This window comes from Leptodactylus fuscus, chromosome 4, assembly GCF_031893055.1.
Source record: "Leptodactylus fuscus isolate aLepFus1 chromosome 4, aLepFus1.hap2, whole genome shotgun sequence".
NCBI lineage: Eukaryota > Metazoa > Chordata > Amphibia > Anura > Leptodactylidae > Leptodactylus > Leptodactylus fuscus.
This window is the reverse complement of record NC_134268.1, coordinates 204576592-204596892: the sequence shown is the minus strand read 5'-3', so window position 1 is coordinate 204596892 and position 20301 is coordinate 204576592. Positions and strand designations below refer to the sequence as shown.

At 43.2% G+C, this 20301-nt stretch overlaps 1 protein-coding gene across 1 annotated transcript in view; it reads right to left on the bottom strand.

Moving 5' to 3' along the window:
* C4H10orf67 (chromosome 4 C10orf67 homolog) overlaps positions 1–20301 on the bottom strand; it is an 86686-nt gene that overhangs the window by 25778 nt on the left and 40607 nt on the right. Inside the window, exons 10-11 of the mRNA XM_075271733.1 lie at positions 438–578; positions 126–211 (exon numbers count right to left, since the gene is read on the bottom strand). Coding sequence (XP_075127834.1) covers positions 126–211; positions 438–578 — 227 coding nt within the window. The remainder of the gene's footprint in view (positions 1–125; positions 212–437; positions 579–20301) is intronic.

Here is a 20301-nt window from a genome sequence, read left to right as displayed (position 1 = left end):
GCTGGCGTGTTCCAATCTCTAAATCTGCCCCATTATATTTGATATACATCCACTATGAACTCTGTAAATGTTCATCGCTTTACACTATGCTAACCAGTATCATGTACGTGGCAGGGGTGCGGTACCTTTCTATGGTCTTTGCATCCTCTTCTCTCACACTTAGAAGCTTTCTTATCTGAGCCTGGAGACGCTCCTTATCTGCATTCGTACTCTAATAAGATAATAAAAGCATTATACATATATATCTGTATAACGGTACCTACACGGGTGCGACGTGTAAAGAGCAGGTGTATGATATATAAAGATCCTATGGCATGAATATTATCTACAGTATATTCCCCAATGATGTCACTTTTCTACGAGAAATGACATCACAACACAATTTCTACGTCGTCTGCACATTAGTAATGACTGAATATTAGTGAATTACCACGCACATTTACATCGACCTTTGGTGTCTTCAGTTTCTCCTTCATATTCTTCAGCTGTTCTTCTTCAAGGATCAGTTCCTGTTTTTGTCTTTGGAGCTCGCGCTGCGCTTTTTCTTCATTCTCCTTCTGTAGTTGTGCTTGCTGCAACTGCAAAAAAATAAAGAAATCTGCTTATTGACTGAGACGAAGGGAAACCATTGGCAAATCTGACCTAGAATTTGATCCCAGATTTTGCACCAGGATGTGCACGGGTGAGAGAGGCGCCCACTGCTGACATTGTGCACAAGTATACATATATACACACTATAGACATACACTATATACATACTGATAAGGTATATCTTTAAAAGCCCTGCCTGTGGTACCTGGCATCAAGATGTTAGCAGTAGGTCCTTTAGGTCTTGTACATGAAAGATGGGATCTCTATAGATTGGACTTGTTTTCATGCACATTAGATTCTGGTGGACAAGTCAACACCGTAAACTCTTTGCTATGTTCTGCAAACCATTCTCATACCTTCTGTGTAGTATGCCAGGGCCATTATTCTGCTGAAAGAGGCTACAAATATAAGGAATACCACCATCATGAAGGGTCTGTGTGCTAGGAAGGTGGTACAGGTCAACGTAACATCCACCTCAATGCCGGTCCAAGAGCCCATGTTGACTTGTCCACTTCCGAAAGCTTCTACAATGCGCACATGAGCATCACAACTGAACCACGGAGCAATGGAAGAAGGTGGTCTGGTCTGATGAATGACAAACATCACGTGGACGCTTGCCTCCATGCCCTAGTACATCTCTTCTCCATGTAGATAACACCCCACCCTACCTTCCACATGATGATTGTCATTCATCAGACCAGACCACCTTCTTCCATTGCTCCATGGTTCAGTTCTGATTCTCATGTTCCCATTGTAGACGCTTTTGGAAGTGGACAAGTCAACATGGGCTCTTGCACCGCCCTACACAGCCCTAACAAGCCATGTCCTGTTTGTACTGACACCATCCTATCATCCATCAATGACTTTTTGAATATATGATCACATCTGTGCCCAGGTGTCTATTGTTCTGATCTGTCAGAAGACCAGAACAATAGACAGCTAAAACAGCAGACACTCATGGTGACCGATGGACCCCATAAATTATAATGGGGCCACTTGTTTTAAACTGAAACTGCCAGACGACAAAGTCGGACTTGCAACACTTTTCCCGTCGGTCACTGCAATGGGGTCTCCGACACAGATGTGAACCCAGCCTAAGTTACTTGTGTTACAGCGGCTCTTATAGGAGTTTATGCATTTTTTTTTAATGAAATCTGAGTGCATTCCACAAAAATTTGCAAAACCTACAAATAATACTAATAATTATGTTGTCATTATATTATTTTTTAGAACCAAAAATATGCCAGCATCCAATATGCAAGTCAAATAACACATCAAAGCGTCCAGACAAAGGAGTTTTCTCCTTTTGCACTGAATATGGGATCTTTAATGTGTCTGAGCTGAACTTTCAACTCTGTTGAGGCCGTTTATAGTGACCCTGTCTACTCCGCACCGAGCGGTCACCTCTCCTGTCAGCAGCTGTCACTTTACCTATTCAGACACTTGCCTATACGACCGTCTAGTTGACAGGCTCAGCCAACTTTCTTAAGACTTCAGTCCTTCTGTGTATTAGCCGCTGCTGACTCTGGGGAATAGTATATACCAGGAGCACGTGTGGGATAATAGTAGTCTGACAAGGCTAAAGATGATCCTAAACACAGGCATAAGCGGGAACTATGGGGTGTTGTAGGAAAACTTAGAATGGGACGCCATAACCACTAACAATGGCCTGGGCTCCAAACACTTGCGTACAGGCTCCATGCATACAACTGGAGTATCAGGCGGTCTAGAGCAGCCCATACACATGGAAAGTTCTCATTTTGGTTGGTTCGGATGACCATTTAATATGTACAGAGTCCTTTTGGGTCTCCCCCAACAATTGCCATGGAGCAGATTGATCTCAGCTGCCCAATCTTTTTATACATGGAGACCTGTCTGGCACCGAATCACTCCCCTCTCTTATTTGGTACACATGCAATGCTCAGCCCAGCTTAGTGTGTAGAGGGGAGGGGGGTGAGCTAAATTTCATCCAATAACTATATTATACATATATAATGTAAAAACTGGCTATGGAAATCAATTTTCAGCCACGTCGGATGGCGAATATTTTGCACTTTTAGCAGGCGACTGCGCATGCCCACGGCCACAAGAAAAATGGCCGCTTACACAGTAAGTAAGTAGCCTGTGGGCATGCACAGTCGGCTCTGCCCAAGGCCTAGAAGTATGAACCCAGCTCCGGAAGAAGACGCGCAGAGCCCGTTCCTAAAGAAGATGGAGGCGGCACTGGAGATTTCTCTCGCAGCATTGGGAACGCCCCCAGTGCTGCGAGAGAACTCATTTGCATACCGATGAAAAGCGCCATTTCTACCGAACGGCGGCGCGGAGAAGACATCTAAAGGTGGGAGAAGAATAGGCTTTCTTAAGGCTATTCCTACGTGTGATCGAGAAAAAAAAAATTGATTTTATTGATAGGATCCCTTTAAGATTTTGCTGTGTTTTTGTTGAATCAAAGCCAAGAATGGCTACCAATAGAATGAGAAATATGTAGGAAGTTCTAATAAGTTACTTCTCCCTTCTGCTCAATCCACTCCTGGCTTTGGCTCACAAAATCTGCAACAAAACAACCCTGCATTCCCTTAAAGGGATTCAGTCACCGGGGTGAAGCATATTGATCCAGCCATACAGTTAAATAGATCGGACTCACCTGGATGTAACGCCTTTACACCCATGAAAATTCGTGCCTGTGCTGCCGAGATGTTCAACTATTTCACAATATGCAAATGAGCAGTTTGGTGCACCAAGGGCGGTTCCGATTCTCCAAACTTCTGCCAGGTCAGATGTCAGCATTGCACCAGGGATTGTAGAAGGAGGGCATATTAGAGCAGCGGTTTGGAACAACAGATCTGCCCTCGGTGCTCCAGTCTGCACATCGAGAAATGAATTAATCGGCAACCAATTTTTATTGGGGAAAGGCGTTACATTCAGGTGATCCTGACCTATCTGACTAGGCTGCTGGTTGGATATGCTTCACCTTTATACTAGGCGACACCATATTCAGTAACTTTTCACATGTTATACTTAGTCTTGTGTACGGCGTTTGTACCCATACGTTCCATTCCATATAAATGCTGTATAGGATATCTGTTTATACGCAGAAACAATACAGCACAGACACAATGCCAAAGGGAGCGGGGTTGTTCAGATCTTCCTTGTAGCATCCTCCACGTTCACACTTGGCCATTCTTTGTGCTGGGGGTGACTTTTTCTCTGTCCATCTGCTGGCAGTGAGGTGCGGGGTATAAGAGCACTTTACTCTGCCTTCAAGTGTCCTGATTAGAGACACTTTCACTTTTCACACTGCCGAGCTTAGATGAATGACCGAGCTGCAGATGTAGTCAAGATGTTTGTATAACGCGGAGACAAAGGTATTTCACAAGGCCCTCGGGGTAAGAAGCTGACCAGAGACCCAAGAAGAATGAGGTGATCTTACCATTATTGTTCCATCTATTCTGGTATACCGGACCATCCCAATCCCCGTCCTATCACTTAGGAGGAATATTAATAGACAGTGACTAGTGATCATATTCAGGAGAACGTCCTGTGTACAAGGTGATGTGCCCAGTAGGGAATGATCATTTTCTGGAAGGGATATTGACCAAGCAGGCTAGAACTTGGATGAAAATAAATGTGTAAATAAAACTGAGCGCTGCTACTTTATATAAGGCTTAGGAGCCCGCCAAAGATAGACAAGCAGTGCAATGTCCATCAGTGATGTCACAATACAGGGATAATACACACAGTGATGTCACAGTACAGGATAATACACACAGTGATGTCACAGTACAGGGATAACACACAGTGATGCCACAGTACAGGGATAATATACACAGTGATGTCACAGTACAGGATAATACACACAGTGATGTCACAGTACAGGATAATACACACAGTGATGTCACAGTACAGGGATAATACACAGTGATGTCACAGTACAGAGATAATACACACAGTGATGTCACAGTACAGAGATAATACACACAGTGATGTCACAGTACAGGATAATACACACAGTGATGTCACAGTACAGGGATAATACACACAGTGATGTCACAGTACAGGGATAATACACACAGTGATGTCACAGTACAGGGATAATACACACAGTGATGTCACAGTACAGGGATAATATACACAGTGATGTCACAGTACAGAGATAATACACACAGTGATGTCACAGTACAGGGATAATACACACAGTGATGTCACAGTACAGGGATAATACACACAGTGATGTCACAGTACAGGATAATACACACAGTGATGTCACAGTACAGAGATAATACACACAGTGATGTCACAGTACAGGGATAATACACACAGTGATGTCACAGTACAGGATAATACACACAGTGATGTCACAGTACAGGATAATACACACAGTGATGTCACAGTACAGAGATAATACACACAGTGATGTCACAGTACAGGGATAATACACACAGTGATGTCACAGTACAGGATAATACACACAGTGATGTCACAGTACAGGGATAATACACACAGTGATGTCACAGTACAGAGATAATACACACAGTGATGTCACAGTACAGGATAATACACACAGTGATGTCACAGTACAGGGATAATACACACAGTGATGTCACCGTACAGGAATAATACACACAGTGATGTCACAGTACAGGGATAATACACACAGTGATGTCACAGTACAGGGATAATACACACAGTGATGTCACAGTACAGGGATAATACACACAGTGATGTCACAGTACAGGGATAATACACACAGTGATGTGACAGTACAGAGATAATACACACAGTGATGTCACAGTACAGGGATCATACACACAGTGATGTCACAGTACAGAGATAATACACACAGTGATGTCACAGTACAGGGATAATACACATAGTGATGTCACAGTACAGGGATCATACACACAGTGATGTCACAGTACAGAGATAATACACACAGTGATGTCACAGTACAGGATAATACACACAGTGATGTCACAGTACAGGGATAATACACACAGTGATGTCACAGTACAGGGATAATACACACAGTGATGTCACAGTACAGAGATAATACACACAGTGATGTCACAGTACAGGGATAACACACAGTGATGCCACAGTACAGGGATACTACTCACAGTGATGTCACAGTACAGAGATAATACACACAGTGATGTCACAGTACAGAGATAATACACACAGTGATGTCACAGTACAGGGATAATACACACAGTGATGTCACAGTACAGGGATAATATACACAGTGATGTCACAGTACAGGGATAATACACACAGTGATGTCACAGTACAGGGATAATACACACAGTGATGTCACAGTACAGGATAATATACACAGTGATGTTACAGTACAGAGATAATACACACAGTGATGTCACAGTACAGGGATAATACACACAGTGATGTCACAGTACAGGGATAATACACACAGTGATGTCACAGTACAGGGATAATACACACAGTGATGTCACAGTACAGGGATAATACACACAGTGATGTCACAGTACAGGGATAATACACACAGTGATGTTACAGTACAGAGATAATACACACAGTGATGTCACAGTACAGGGATAATACACACAGTGATGTCACAGTACAGGATAATACACACAGTGATGTCACAGTACAGAGATAATACACACAGTGATGTCACAGTACAGGGATAATACACACAGTGATGTCACAGTACAGGGATAATACACACAGTGATGTCACAGTACAGGGATAATACACACAGTGATATCACAGTACAGAGATAATACACACAGTGATGTCACAGTACAGGGATAATACACACAGTGATGTCACAGTACAGAGATAATACACACAGTGATGTCACAGTACAGGATAATACACACAGTGATGTCACAGTACAGGGATAATACACACAGTGATGTCACAGTACAGGGATAATACACACAGTGATGTCACAGTACAGGGATAATACACACAGTGATGTCACAGTACAGGGATAATACACACAGTGATGTCACAGTACAGGGATAATACACACAGTGATGTCACAGTACAGGGATAATACACACAGTGATGTCACAGTACAGAGATAATACACACAGTGATGTCACAGTACAGGGATAATACACACAGTGATGTCACAGTACAGAGATAATACACACAGTGATGTCACAGTACAGGGACAATACACACAGTGATGTCACAGTACAGAGATAATACACACAGTGATGTCACAGTACAGGATAATACACACAGTGATGTCACAGTACAGGGATAATACACACAGTGATGTCACAGTACAGAGATAATACACACAGTGATGTCACAGTACAGAGATAATACACACAGTGATGTCACAGTACAGGGATAACACACAGTGATGCCACAGTACAGGGATACTACACACAGTGATGTCACAGTACAGAGATAATACACACAGTGATGTCACAGTACAGAGATAATACACACAGAGATGTCACAGTACAGGGATAATACACACAGTGATGTCACAGTACAGGGATAATACACACAGAGATGTCACAGTACAGGGATAATACACACAGTGATGTCACAGTACAGGATAATACACACAGTGATGTCACAGTACAGGGATAATATACACAGTGATGTCACAGTACAGGATAATACACAGTGATGTCACAGTACAGGGATAATACACACAGTGATGTCACAGTACAGGGATAATACACACAGTGATGTCACAGTACAGAGATAATACACACAGTGATGTCACAGTATAGGGATAATACACACAGTGATGTCACAGTACAGGGATAATACACACAGTGATGTCACAGTACAGAGATAATACACACAGTGATGTCACAGTATAGGGATAATACACACAGTGATGTCACAGTACAGGGATAATACACACAGTGATGTCACAGTACAGGGATAATACACACAGTGATGTCACAGTACAGGATAATACACATAGTGATGTCACAGTACAGGATAATACACTCAGTGATGTCACAGTACAGAGATAACTTGGGTAGTGATAAATGATGTCACAGTACAGGGGTGAAGGATATGTTATGGTAGGTTTCCTCTATTACATACAACACAGAAAATATACCACAAATGACAGTAAAAAGTTTCTATAGACCCTATGGGGTTCGGCCACATAATATAAACTGGGTTCTGTGTGGGTTTGATGGCCTCCCAGCTAGACAATGACAAGGCCTACAATAGTAAATGTGATAGGTAAATAGATGGCAGTGTACTATACTATACTTAGACACATAACATGGTGTCCCTGATGTCAGGCTCCTCTTTACCAGCGGACAGGTCTGAGCGCCATGTAAACAGGTTCCCTTCTACAATAATAGACCTGCCCTAATCGCCACCACTCCATCGCTACCACTACTGGCACTGAATAAATAAAACCGCACAGCACTGTAACACAAAAATGCTATTATTGCCCTGACATCGGCGTCAGAGCGGTGTGCAAATAGGCTCTGGTAAAAATAAATATAAAGCTTTACATAGGCTGAGAACTAGATGCAGGTGTCCGGGCCTTTCTATGTGCTTATAGGAAACCCAATCAGTGCGACAATGCAAACAGAGAACAAAGTCAGCGGGAACACCGGGCAAGGAGGTTTAATGGTTAATGTAGCGGCCGCTTTATCATTGCTGTTGATTTTATGTATCTCGCCGGGAACTGGAATATTGTAGAACAAATCCTATTTCAAGTGCTCTAGGTAAACACATAGAAGAATAAGGTAGAGGGCTGAGATACGGGACGGTACTAGCCGTGTATATAGATAGTGACATACGAGCCACAAGGAGATGGGGCAAATGGATTAGACACAAGGCAAACATCCACTAAGTAGCACTTCAGATGATCTCCCTAATATGGAGGTCTGATAGGAAAACCCTTCCGTAGTCACTACCATAGATTCGTCCATTACACCCTGGGCCAGGTCTGTTTTAGACTTGGATTGCTGCAAACCTATTGCATAATCTTAAAGTGAGATATTGAGCAATACAGAGCGATCGCTATCCAGTTATCATGGCAGCCGGGAGCCTTCTGAATGCCTCCGGGCCTGCCATAGTAATGTACAGTGTCGGCCAAAAGTATTGGCCCCCCTGCAATTCTGTCAGATAATACTCGTGTTCTTCCAGAAAATGATTGCAAGCACAAACTCTTTGGTATATATGTATCTTCATTTATTTTGCTTGCAATGAAAAAACATAAAATAACATTTCACCTGGCTGCAAGTGTGATTTAGTTATTGCCACCACCTGTTAGGTGCCTCAGGTAAGTAACAGGTGCTGTTAATTACACAAATTAGAGAAGCATCACATGATTTTTCAAACAGTGCCAATACTTTTGTTCACCTCCTTTTTTATGTTTGCTGTGGAATTATATCCAATTTAGCTTTTTGACAATTCTTTTTGTGGTTTTCCATTGAAGACAAATTAAATCAAAATAATAATACCAAAGAATTTGTGATTGCAATCATTTTCTGGAAGAAAATGAGTATTATCTGACAGAATTGCAGGGGTGCCAATACTTTTGGCCAACACTGTAACTACTGAAGCCTGTACTAGGTTGTTCTCGGACAGCACAATGACCCATTCATTTCTATCAGCCCATGCTCATGCAAGATTAGGATGCAAAACTCAGAACAGGTTTTATTCCTGTCCAGTCTTGCAGCCCTGTTTTTGCAACTCTTACTTATTGAATAAAGGGGATCACAGAAGAATGGCTGGTGCATGGGCGGCACACGGATGACGGCGAGCACACGGTTGTGTGCAAATATCCTAAGGCCGGACTCACACTAGCGATGGAGTCTCTGCTGCTGAATCCGCCTCAAATCAGCAGAGAAAATTCCTGCAAGGTCCTGCAGTTTCAGGATATATTTGGTGGAAACCTGGTGGACCCCATTATTTTCTATGGGGTCTGCGGGTTTCCATGTGTAACCGCTTTTTAAGTAGACAGGGTTTCCATCTTTTAGCTCCCCATGCAAAACTGAAGGACAAATGCTAAATGCTAGTATGAACCTAGCGTCAGGGATTCAGGGAGTAAAAAACGAAAACACAAAAATGAAAAATGTCTGCATCACGTAAGGGTTAAAGGCAGGCTATCCACTCAGCCCCATAGACAGACACAGTAGTTTAGGGTCACCAGAATCAAATGGTGTTCTCTTGTGAATCGTTGACGCCGTTGTCAAGATGCTCTTTGGCTTTGTTTCCCCTCGTTCACATCTATGTTGGTAATCCATCCAGGGGAGTCCAAATATCAAACGCAATTGCAAGTGCTGGTGCAGTAACAGCTCACGGACTCCATAGACCATAATGGGGTCCGCGTGCTTGCCGGAAATCTACAGAAAAGTAGATTGTGAACTACTTTCCCCTCCGCATGTTCTGTGCGGAGATCTGGCAGCAAGCACACGGACCCCATTATAGTCTATGGGGTCCGTGTGCTTTTACTGCACAGCACCTGCAATTGCGTTTGGTATTCCATTCGGGGGGTGCCCATGCGGACTCTCCTGGACGGAATACAAATGCAGATGTGAACCAACCCTTAGTATGCAGATAAGCTCTTTGGAGCAATGGTAAAGCATGGCTCCTGCCCTGTGGACATTCAGTAGCATGTTCGCTATAGGTGGCCAACCTTTTCAAACCAAGTAGCCCCTCGTGAAAAAAAGTTCCAACCAAGTACCCCCAATGGACACTTTGGTGTCTGTCATGTGACATATTCTACTCCTGATCACATGTGGGAAAGACAAACTGGTGCACATAGCGCGCCAAGCACCTGGTATTAGACACAGTAAAAGTTCTGAGGGTCTTTTATCTTCTAACCAGCCTTTCACTCATCAGATCATAGATCAGAAACCGTACCTGTCTGTATTAGACACCTGCAGCATTAGAGACCTTAGACATGACCTGACATCTGCGGCCTCCAGTTTGCAGAAACTGTGCACCAGTATTTGAAGATGATGGGTGGTTTTGGTACTTACTAAATCTGCCACTACCAGAGCAATGGTTCCTAGTCATGGCGCTAGCCCCCCGGGAACCTTGGAAGCTAAGCACTCACTAAATCTGCCACTACCAGAGCAATGGTTCCTAGTCATGACGCTAGCCACCCAGGAACTTTGGAAGCTAAGCACTCACTAAATCTGCCACTACCAGAGCAATGGTACCTAGTCATGACACTAGCCACCCAGGAACCTTGGAAGCTGAGCACTCACTAAATCTGCCACTTCCAGAGCAATGGTTCTTAGTCAGGGTGCTAGCCCCCTGTGAAGCTTGGAAGCTGAGCACTCACTAAATCTGCCACTGCCAAAGCAATGGTTCCTAGTCATGACGCTAGCCACCCAGGAACCTTGGAAGCTAAGCACTCACTAATCTGCCACTTCCAGAGCAATGGTTCCTAGTCATGGTACTAGCCCCCCAGGAGCCTTGGAAGCTAAGCACTCACTAAATCTGCCACTGCCACAGCAGTGGTTGCTAGTCATGACTCTAGCCCCCCGGGAACCTTGGTAGCTAAGCACTCACTAAATCTGCCACTACCACAGCAATGGTTCTTAGTCATGGCGCTAGCCCCCCGGGAACCTTGGAAGCTAAGCACTCGCTAAATCTGCAACTACCACAGAAATGGTTCCTAGTCATGGCGCTAGCCCCCCAGGAACCTTGGAAGCTAAGCACTCACTAAATCTGCCACTACCAGAGTAATGGTTCCTAGTCAGGGTGCATACCCCTTGAGACTTTGCAGCGTACCCCTTGGGGTACACATACCATAAGTTGAGCACCACTGGTCTAAGAGATTAGGGTTTATCTATGTACGTGAACACATGGGGGCTCTATTATTTCATTGCCTTACTAGGCAGACTTTATAGCATTCAGTTCTGAGAGTGGGGAGGGGGGGGGGCATGGAAATGTAAAAATAGGTAGGAGAAATTCCTTTAATACTCGAGGCTGAAAGAGGAGCGGACGTCCCAATGTTTCTTATTAGTCGGGGCACCTGCATTTGTGTGAAAGCGGGCGAGCGTGGAAAAGGGAAACAAATGCTTTTCTGAGCAAATAAAAAAAGAGGAAAAATAATCCACGTGGGAGTTTACAATAGTGAACTAATACACTGCTGAGGGGGCACTTACAGACTATGAAAATGAAATATAAGACCCTCGAGTTTTATTGAGCAGCAGCAGCCAGCACTTGTCGTGAATCGCAGACATGGAGAAGTGGTTTGGTCTCAGCATTGATCACCGATATTAACATATTCATTAGGCTGGTAGTCGCTGGAAGACAGAGGGTGTCAATGACGGCTTCATTCTTGTCAGCCCTGTTTGATCCTGTCACCAATTTATGCACAATAAAAAGTATTGACAGGCAGATTAAACATGGGCAGGGGCGACTTTCCAAAGCCAAGTCTGGATGCCTGCAGAAGGGAGTGAATGGGAGAATAACATGAAGGATAGACACCCCGAATGGTGGACAAACACCGCATAATGCAGAGAGGATTAGGAGGAATAAATCAGGGGGTGACAATAGGGAGAATCTAGCACCTGTGTGTTTGTCAAACGCCCGTCCTTGACCCAGATCTGCATATTACTGAAATGCTGATTGTTTCCATCATTACGAGGGAAGATAAATAGTGCAGATATTCACCGCACGTCACATGTTATGTCTTTGCTACGGAACCTATTTCATCATACAGGAGAGATCCTAAAATAAGGTAAAGTTCACCTCCAACACTGGTAAGTGTGCACATAAAAATAAACTTTTTTATATACATTGCATTACTTATCTTGTATCGATCCTGAGTTACAGCTTGTAATATAGCTAAGAGCTGCATTAACTGTTCTTCAGGATAGAGAGCTGAAATCTCCCATCGTCCCTTTCTTGTCTTTGGCCGGGGCCTCACACGCCGTAAACACAGTCACTGCAAGGTGGATGAGATTCTAGTAAATCCCATGCACACCTTGTGGAAAAATACATGCAGCGGACACGTTGTGATTTCCAACATGTATATCTACAGATATGGCACATGTGACCTGTGACTGGCCTCATGGGTCACCTGAGCCTCGGCCTTTCCAGCTGTGCCCGGACCAGAACCTGAGGGAAATGGGGATTGAAGAGTAGGCGAGTATAACTTCTTCTTTTAAGTTTTACCTATTGCAGCTACCCCTGGTTTATCCTGGTAAATTCCATAAGGTTAAGGATAAGTTCACACAGGGGTTTTTAGGTCAGGATTTTGAGGCTGTATCTCAATCCTGACCAAAAAGATTGCTTCCATTGAAATCAAAGGGAGCCGGTCAGTTCTTTTTTCCGGGACCCGGAAAAAAAGAAGCGAGATGCTCATTCTTCAGGCTGTTTCGCCTCTCGATTCGGCCTCTCATTGGGCCTAATCCGGAGAGGAGTGCGTGACTAGATGCCGTTTTTTGGTCTGGAACCTGAGGCGGCCTCTGCCTCAGGTTCTGGACCAAAAGACCCCTTGTGAGCTTACCCTAAGGCTTCACGTAGGGTCCCGCTGCAAAAAAGCATTGCAGGAAAAGCCACAGCAGAAACGCATGACAGTTCTTCCTGCAGCACTATGCACAGAAAGTTTGCAGAGCTTCAGGTTTTCTAGTTCAATTTTACCCATAGGGAACCGGCCAGTGTTTCTGTAGGTATAACTGACATGCTGCGATTTCCAATACTGCAACAGTTTTGGAAATCTCAGCTGTCCACTGCATATACTGTATTTTGCCACAAAGTGGAGATGGGATTCTCTAGAATCCCATCCACTTTGCTGTGACTGTAAAACGCTGCGGTCTCCTCCAAAGTGTTTCCGCCTCGAGAAAACCACGGCGTTTACGCCCAGGCCTTAAAGGGATTTCCCAGGCTAAATAATTGATGATCCATCCTAAAGATTGGCAGGGGTCAGACACCCGGGCCCCCAACTGATCAGCTGTTTGAAGACGCTGCAGCGTATTGGTGAGCGTCGCAGTCTTTTACAATCAAAGATCCATACATTTGTACAGCGGCTGTGCTTGGTATCACAGCACATCCCATTCATTTTAATGGGACTGAGCGGCGATCAGGACATGTGACCAATAAACGTGAAGTCACATGGCCTGTGAAGAGGAAAGTGATCAAGAGCCCCTTTAAGTCTTTACAACAGGCAAAGTACAATGTTCTGAAGTGGGAAAAACTAAGGGTTCGCCAATGATGTTTTAACCCATTAAAGGAAAAATAATGACAGAAACATGCAAAAACATAACACGGCATTATTTGAGCTCAGCTAAGGCATTAGGGCTATACCTAGTTTTTAACGGATTAAATATGTTTTTTTTTATGTAAGGGCCCCTTCACACGGTGTAACCGCGCCGCTCATTTAGACACGTATACACGTGTCCGAGCACGGCGCTTCAAAACAGAGCCCATTGATTTCAATGGGGAGAGCGTGTATATTGGCACCCATTGAAATCAATGGGCTCTGTTTTGAAGCGCCGTGCTCGGACACGTGTATACGTGTCTAAATGAGTGGCGCGCTTACGCCGTGTGAAGGGGCCCTAAGAGGGATTTAGTGGATGTCTGTCACTTTTGATATATTTAGCCCTGATACCGTGATCGCTCTTGAGGCTTTTAACCACTACTTGTTTGGTGGTATGGAATGGGAGGGCACAATCTGTCACATTGGGATTTAGATATTTTAAGCCCCCATCAATCCACAGAATATCCCATTGGTGGCCCACTATGACAATTCAGTAGGGAGGTGGGATACTCGCTTTTAACCAAATAGAAGAAGAAACCGTCCCAACCCACAATATATCCATGGATCCACTAAAAGTCACGAGTGAGGCTAAGGCACACCTAGCAAATAGAGATGAGCGAGTACTGTTCGGATCAGCCGATCCGAACAGCACGCTCCATAGAAATGAATGGATGCACCTGGTACTTCCGCTTTGACGGCGGGCGGCCGCTTAAACCTCCGCGTGCCGGCTACGTCCATTCATTTCTATGCGAGCGTGCTGTTCGGATCGGCTGATCCAAACAGTACTCGCTCATCTCTACTAGCAAACTGCAGCCAAAAAGTGCCGCGGTGGAAACACATCACATTTTTTTTCCACTGTGTTTTTCCCAGAAAGTCCAGAGAGTTTTCCTCTGTCGAATTTCTGTCCCTATTATACCTATAGGGAAACCATCAGTGTTTCCATACGTATAAATGACATGCTGTGATTTCCAAAAATGTAATGGTTTTTTAAATCGTAGCATGTCCGCTGCGGATATTTTTCTGCAATGTGTGGATGAAATTAGCCAGAATCCCATCTACTTTGTAAGTACTGTAAAACCCTGCGGTTTTTGTGTTTGGCCTGAAACCCTCAGGATTGACTGACAGGCACAGGTCGCCTTGTGCTACAAGTCTCTGACGCAGTATGTGTATGATATTTGTGTATACCTCATCTACTACGCTGTCATTGTAGACCATAGCATTAGAGTTTATGGCGACTAATCTGCTGTGATTAATATCCATGTGATCTTGCCATGTCATATGTAAAGACAATGCAGATTGGCCACTCACTGCACTACTGAAAAGTGGATGTAGTTAAAGGATTATTCCCAATTCAGCCAATTACGGCTGAGCTGAGAACAGCTCGATGCAAATCCCAGGTTAGGACGAACGGAAAAAGTTAAGTTATACAGCTCTACACCGTTCCGTAACTCCAACGTAAGAAAATGGGATTTGGTGCAAACCATGGCAAGACAAACCCCAGCAAAAAAAACCCTTTATCATAAATCTCCTCCAAGGAGTTGTCCGATACAGCTAACGGCTTTAAGGTAATATAACAGGGAATAAGAAGGGTACGTTACGATCTGCTCACTGAACCCTATAAAGGATCAGTCATTATATACAGCTTGTCCCTTGCACGCTGATTCTACCTATATTAGAGAACCTCCTCATGACCCCGTGTTTCTTGTAAAACTTCCACTTCCTCGCACTGTTTCCCCTCATCCCTGGTCTTTCTGAATGCCTTGTTTATAACAGGTTGACCCCATTTCTCTTCCGCCATTGTCCACGTGACCCCTTACAATCTGTTTTACGCCCACTACATTCTATTGAAGTTGCATTTAGAAAAGTGGTCAGTGACTTACTCAAGATGGGGAAAGATCAATGGCCGCTTCTCTCCGTATGGAGCTATGGACTGTCTTGAACATTTTAAGAAACAGATGTCCACCTGTTTCATCACCATACTGACGTCTGTGTCTTCTTCGCGTTGTCACCAGAACCAGTAGTGAACTCTTCTACTTTACTTATTTTAGTGTAAGGGTACATTAAGGGATTGACCTTGGTTAGAGAAAATGGTCGAATTTTGTAGAGACAGCATCACTCTTTCCCAGTAGACTATGTTTGATATTGTAGCCCGTTCCAGGACTTATAAGTGACGGCAAATCCAAGCAATATGCGGTCACCTCTTAATATGGGAAAGTCCTTTAAGGTTTCCTCCACAAGGTCTAGAGAGAAGCTTAAAAGGCAAAAGCCCCAATATAATATGCAGATGAAACTGGACGACCATCTAATGCATATGGGGGTATCCTGACTCTCCCTGGTGGCAGGTGTTGGTGGAAAGAAGGGTTGGACATGTTGGATTTCAGTATGCCTGATCCTTAGTGGTCACTGGAGATTAGCCATCTGTCCTATTTTACCGAACTATAATGAAGAACCCAAAGACACCTATATATTGTACCTGCTTGCAATTTTAGTCCGCGTTCACACGGAGTATTCTGGCTCGTCATTTGGTACGTAGACGCTGCGGGAGGATTTGCGGGCCGTATACGCTCCCATTGTTTTCAATGGGAGCCGGTACCGTACACGCGGCGCTATTTTGCGGCCGCCACAAAATCACGGCTGCAAAATAGCGCCGCGTGTATGGTACTGGCTCCCATTGAAAACAATGGGAGCGTATACGGCCCGCAAATCCTCCCGCAGCGTCTACGTACCAAATGACGAGCCAGAATACTCCGTGTGAACCCGGCCTTATACAGTCATGGCATGTTCCATAGGATATTGTATTCCAGAGCCCTTCTCCCCTAAATGCATTAGGTGCAATGTGGAGTATCCTGCAGTGGCATCATGGGAAAATCCAGGTACTTATCAAAGGCTTAGAAAGCTTCCGAAATTTTGAAGGGAATTTACCTGAGTCTGATATGGTTATAAATGACTCTATTGACCCTATACAACTAAATCTAAGAAAAAAATAATAGTCTATCTATCTATCTATCTATCTATCTATCTCCTATCTATCTATCTATCTATCTATCTATCTATCTCCTATCTATCTATCTATCTATCTATCTATCTATCTCCTATCTATCTATCTATCTATCTATCTATCTATCTATCTATCTCCTATCTATCTATCTATCTATCTATCTATCTATCTATCTACCTATTATCTATCTATCTATCTATCTCCTATCTATCTATCTATCTATCTATCTATCTATCTATCTATCTATTGTTCTATCTATCTATCTATCTATCTATCTATCTATCTATCTATCTATCTATCTATCGTTCTATCTATTATCTATCTATTTCCTATCTATCTATCTATCTATCTATCTATCTATCTATTTATCTATCTATCTATCTATCTATCTATCTATCTATCTATCTCCTATCTATCTATCTATCTATCTATCTATCTATCTATCTATTATCTTTCTATCTATCTATCTCCTATCTATCTATCTATCTATCTATCTATCTATCTATCTATCTATCTATCTATCTATCTATCTATCTATCAGAATATTTGACCCAGACATACATTTCTTCCACTACAATGTAATAATGGACTATAGATACAACCTTGTCATGAAGATGAGTAAAATAATGACAGCTGCAAAACTTGGCCCCTTATTTCTAATATGTCCAGCAAAGTAAGTCGCCAGACTGCCATGTTGGTCCCCTGCCAATAAGCCCAAAAGATGATGGGGTTAAGAGTGTACTCCAGCAAATCCTTCAGATCGTGAAAGGGCCAAGAGGCAGCTGCTGGCTTTTTCCTTGTATTATTTCCCTTACTTAATAGAAGGACATACAGTACGTACACACATACAGTACATGGGTTATATCAGCATTGGAGACAATGTATCACACTTATTGGATGTACCGCACTGTATCCACATCAGGGTTCCCTTATAGTGACTTATTTTTTTTTGGCTTCCATAATGGCAAAGGGGGAACAAGGGCACAGGAGAGGTAGTGGTCGGGGCATACATTTTTATTCATAAGACTGTTCTGTTTCCTAAAGGCGAGCTGGCACGGCTCCCCAACCTGTTTATCTGCATATAAAGGGCTTTATGCCCTGTATATAAAGCAAAATCCTTGGGATCTGTATGGGGTCCCATTGTGTATGGAGATGGCAATATGTCCACAGCATATTGTACATTTTTCCCAGGCAGGCAATTGCCTCCAACGTTCCCAGAAGGTGCTTGTGGGGGACTAGGGGGATCTTGGCAATAATCAAGACGGACCCGAAGAACGGAAACCCATCGCTAGTGAGAATTTTAAGATTTCATTCCATTCCTACAAATCCTTCTTGGTGTGTTATTTTATTTTTTTCTAACAAAAAAAACCTCACCAAGTTGCATACGTATAAGAGACCCATTACAGTAGGTGTATCCAAAAATCTTTACTTTACACAGGTGAATGATTAAAAATCAATTCAATTCCAAAAAGAAAACCAGGTCTCAAAGGTTTGTTGAATATGACAAGGTATCGGAAGGAGATATACCGTGCTTTTTCCAAAAAATTCATCATATTAAATACATAGGAAATACAGTAGGCAAACATGTATAAAGTGACATGTGCTTATCAGTGCAAAGAAAAAAAAAAAACGAAAAAATCTATCCCTCCATGTTTCCTACGAGTCTTCAGTGAATATCTAGAAAAGTTTCAGATTCAGGCCGGGCCCCATGTTGATAAAACACATAATTTTGGATGTGGCAAAAAACTGCAGTGTTTTACAACTCATGCAAAGTGGATACGAATCGGCCTAATCCCATCCACACATTGCAGAAAAAAATCTGCAACGGAAATGCTGTGTTTTTGGAAACGCCCACGTTTTTGAAAATCGCAGCATGTCAATTCTACCTACGGAAATGCTGGAGTTGATTCCTATAATAAATAGGGGCAGAGAGTTTTCCTTTAAAGGGATCCGATCATTGGATACCCTTTTTGTTCTGACTAACACATAGGCATAGCCTTAAGAAAGCCTATTCTTCTCCTAACTGTAGATGTCTTCTCTGCGCCGTAGAAATCCTGGTTTTCTTTGGTATGCAAATTAGTTCTCTCGCAGCACTGGGGGTGTCCCTAATGCTGCCAGAGAGCTCTCCAGAGACGTCTTCATTTTCTTCAGGAACGCCCTCTCCCTGTGTTTTCTTCCGTCCTGGGTTTCAATCTTCTAGGCCTCGGGCAGAGCCGACTGCGCATGCCCGGGCCACAAGGAAATGGACTCTTAGTCAGTAAGCTGTGCAAGCGGCCATTTTCTTGTGGCCGCTTAAACAGTAAGCTGATGGGAGATTTTCTTGTGACTGTGGGCATGCGCAGACCACCCCCAGTGCTGTAAGAGAACTCATTTAAAGAACATCTCAGTGTATCGGATCTATATATATACTACAACAATACAGTATTAGTTTGATGGGACTGATATAATACAGAGATATGGTTTATTGTATACGGCAAAAGCCGGATCACTAAAGGCCCGACTAGCCCACTCACACGTGTGCCGCTGTATTGTACAGATGTCTGTATGACGTTATTCACTTCAGTGTACTCAGGATGGTTAAAGACCTTACATAAGACACTGCAGGGATAATGTCCCCTATCCGCCCCTGCCTCCACATAGCCCCCTGCAGGGCTTATAGGGGGGATAATAGCTGTCAATCCACCGTGAACTGGTCTCTACCACTTCCCTCCAGTCAATAAGACAATATGTTTTAGTAATATTGGCCATACATAGTAGAAATCTGCTTGCTATCTCTCCTGACACATGCACACTCGGCTACTGAACTGACCATAAGTGTCTAAATACCTGCAAATATGGTGCAAGACAGTTTTTGGTTGCAAATTATGCCACGAATATGGTACATTTTTCCTCCTGTATCTTTTCTGACAAAACCATATACTAACCTGCTCTATGACAAGTTACCTAGAGCCTGGACTGCATGTACAACATGACAAGATGGTATACACAGTACATGCTATACCCCGTCATATCAGGCCACATGACCATGACCTTATGTTACTCTAGTGCTGTGTGCGAACAAGGGTCAGGCACCAGACTGATGTCTTATGGGTGAATCTTTTTAATTTCCACTCTTGAAGGACGCATCGCTTAACGTTAAAAAATACTTATTTCCACAAAACCCCCTTTAAAGTGTATGCGTCACCAAAGAATGACCAATGTGTAAACCAAGTTTTTATTTTAAACATATTTTTAAGAATTTTTAAATATTTTTCTCGTATTAAAAAAAAAAATTGGGGCAACACGGTGGCTCAGTGGTTAGCACTGGAGTCCTGGGTTCAAATCCCGCCAGGAACAACATCTGCAAGGAGTTTGTATGTTCTCCCCGTGTTTGTGTGGATTTCCTCCCATTCTACAAAGACATACTGATAGGAAAAAAAATGTACATTGTGTTCCCTATATGGGGCTCCCAATCTACATTAAAAAAAAAAAAAAAAAAATCCTGCTATTTTCACTCTGACCACTAAGC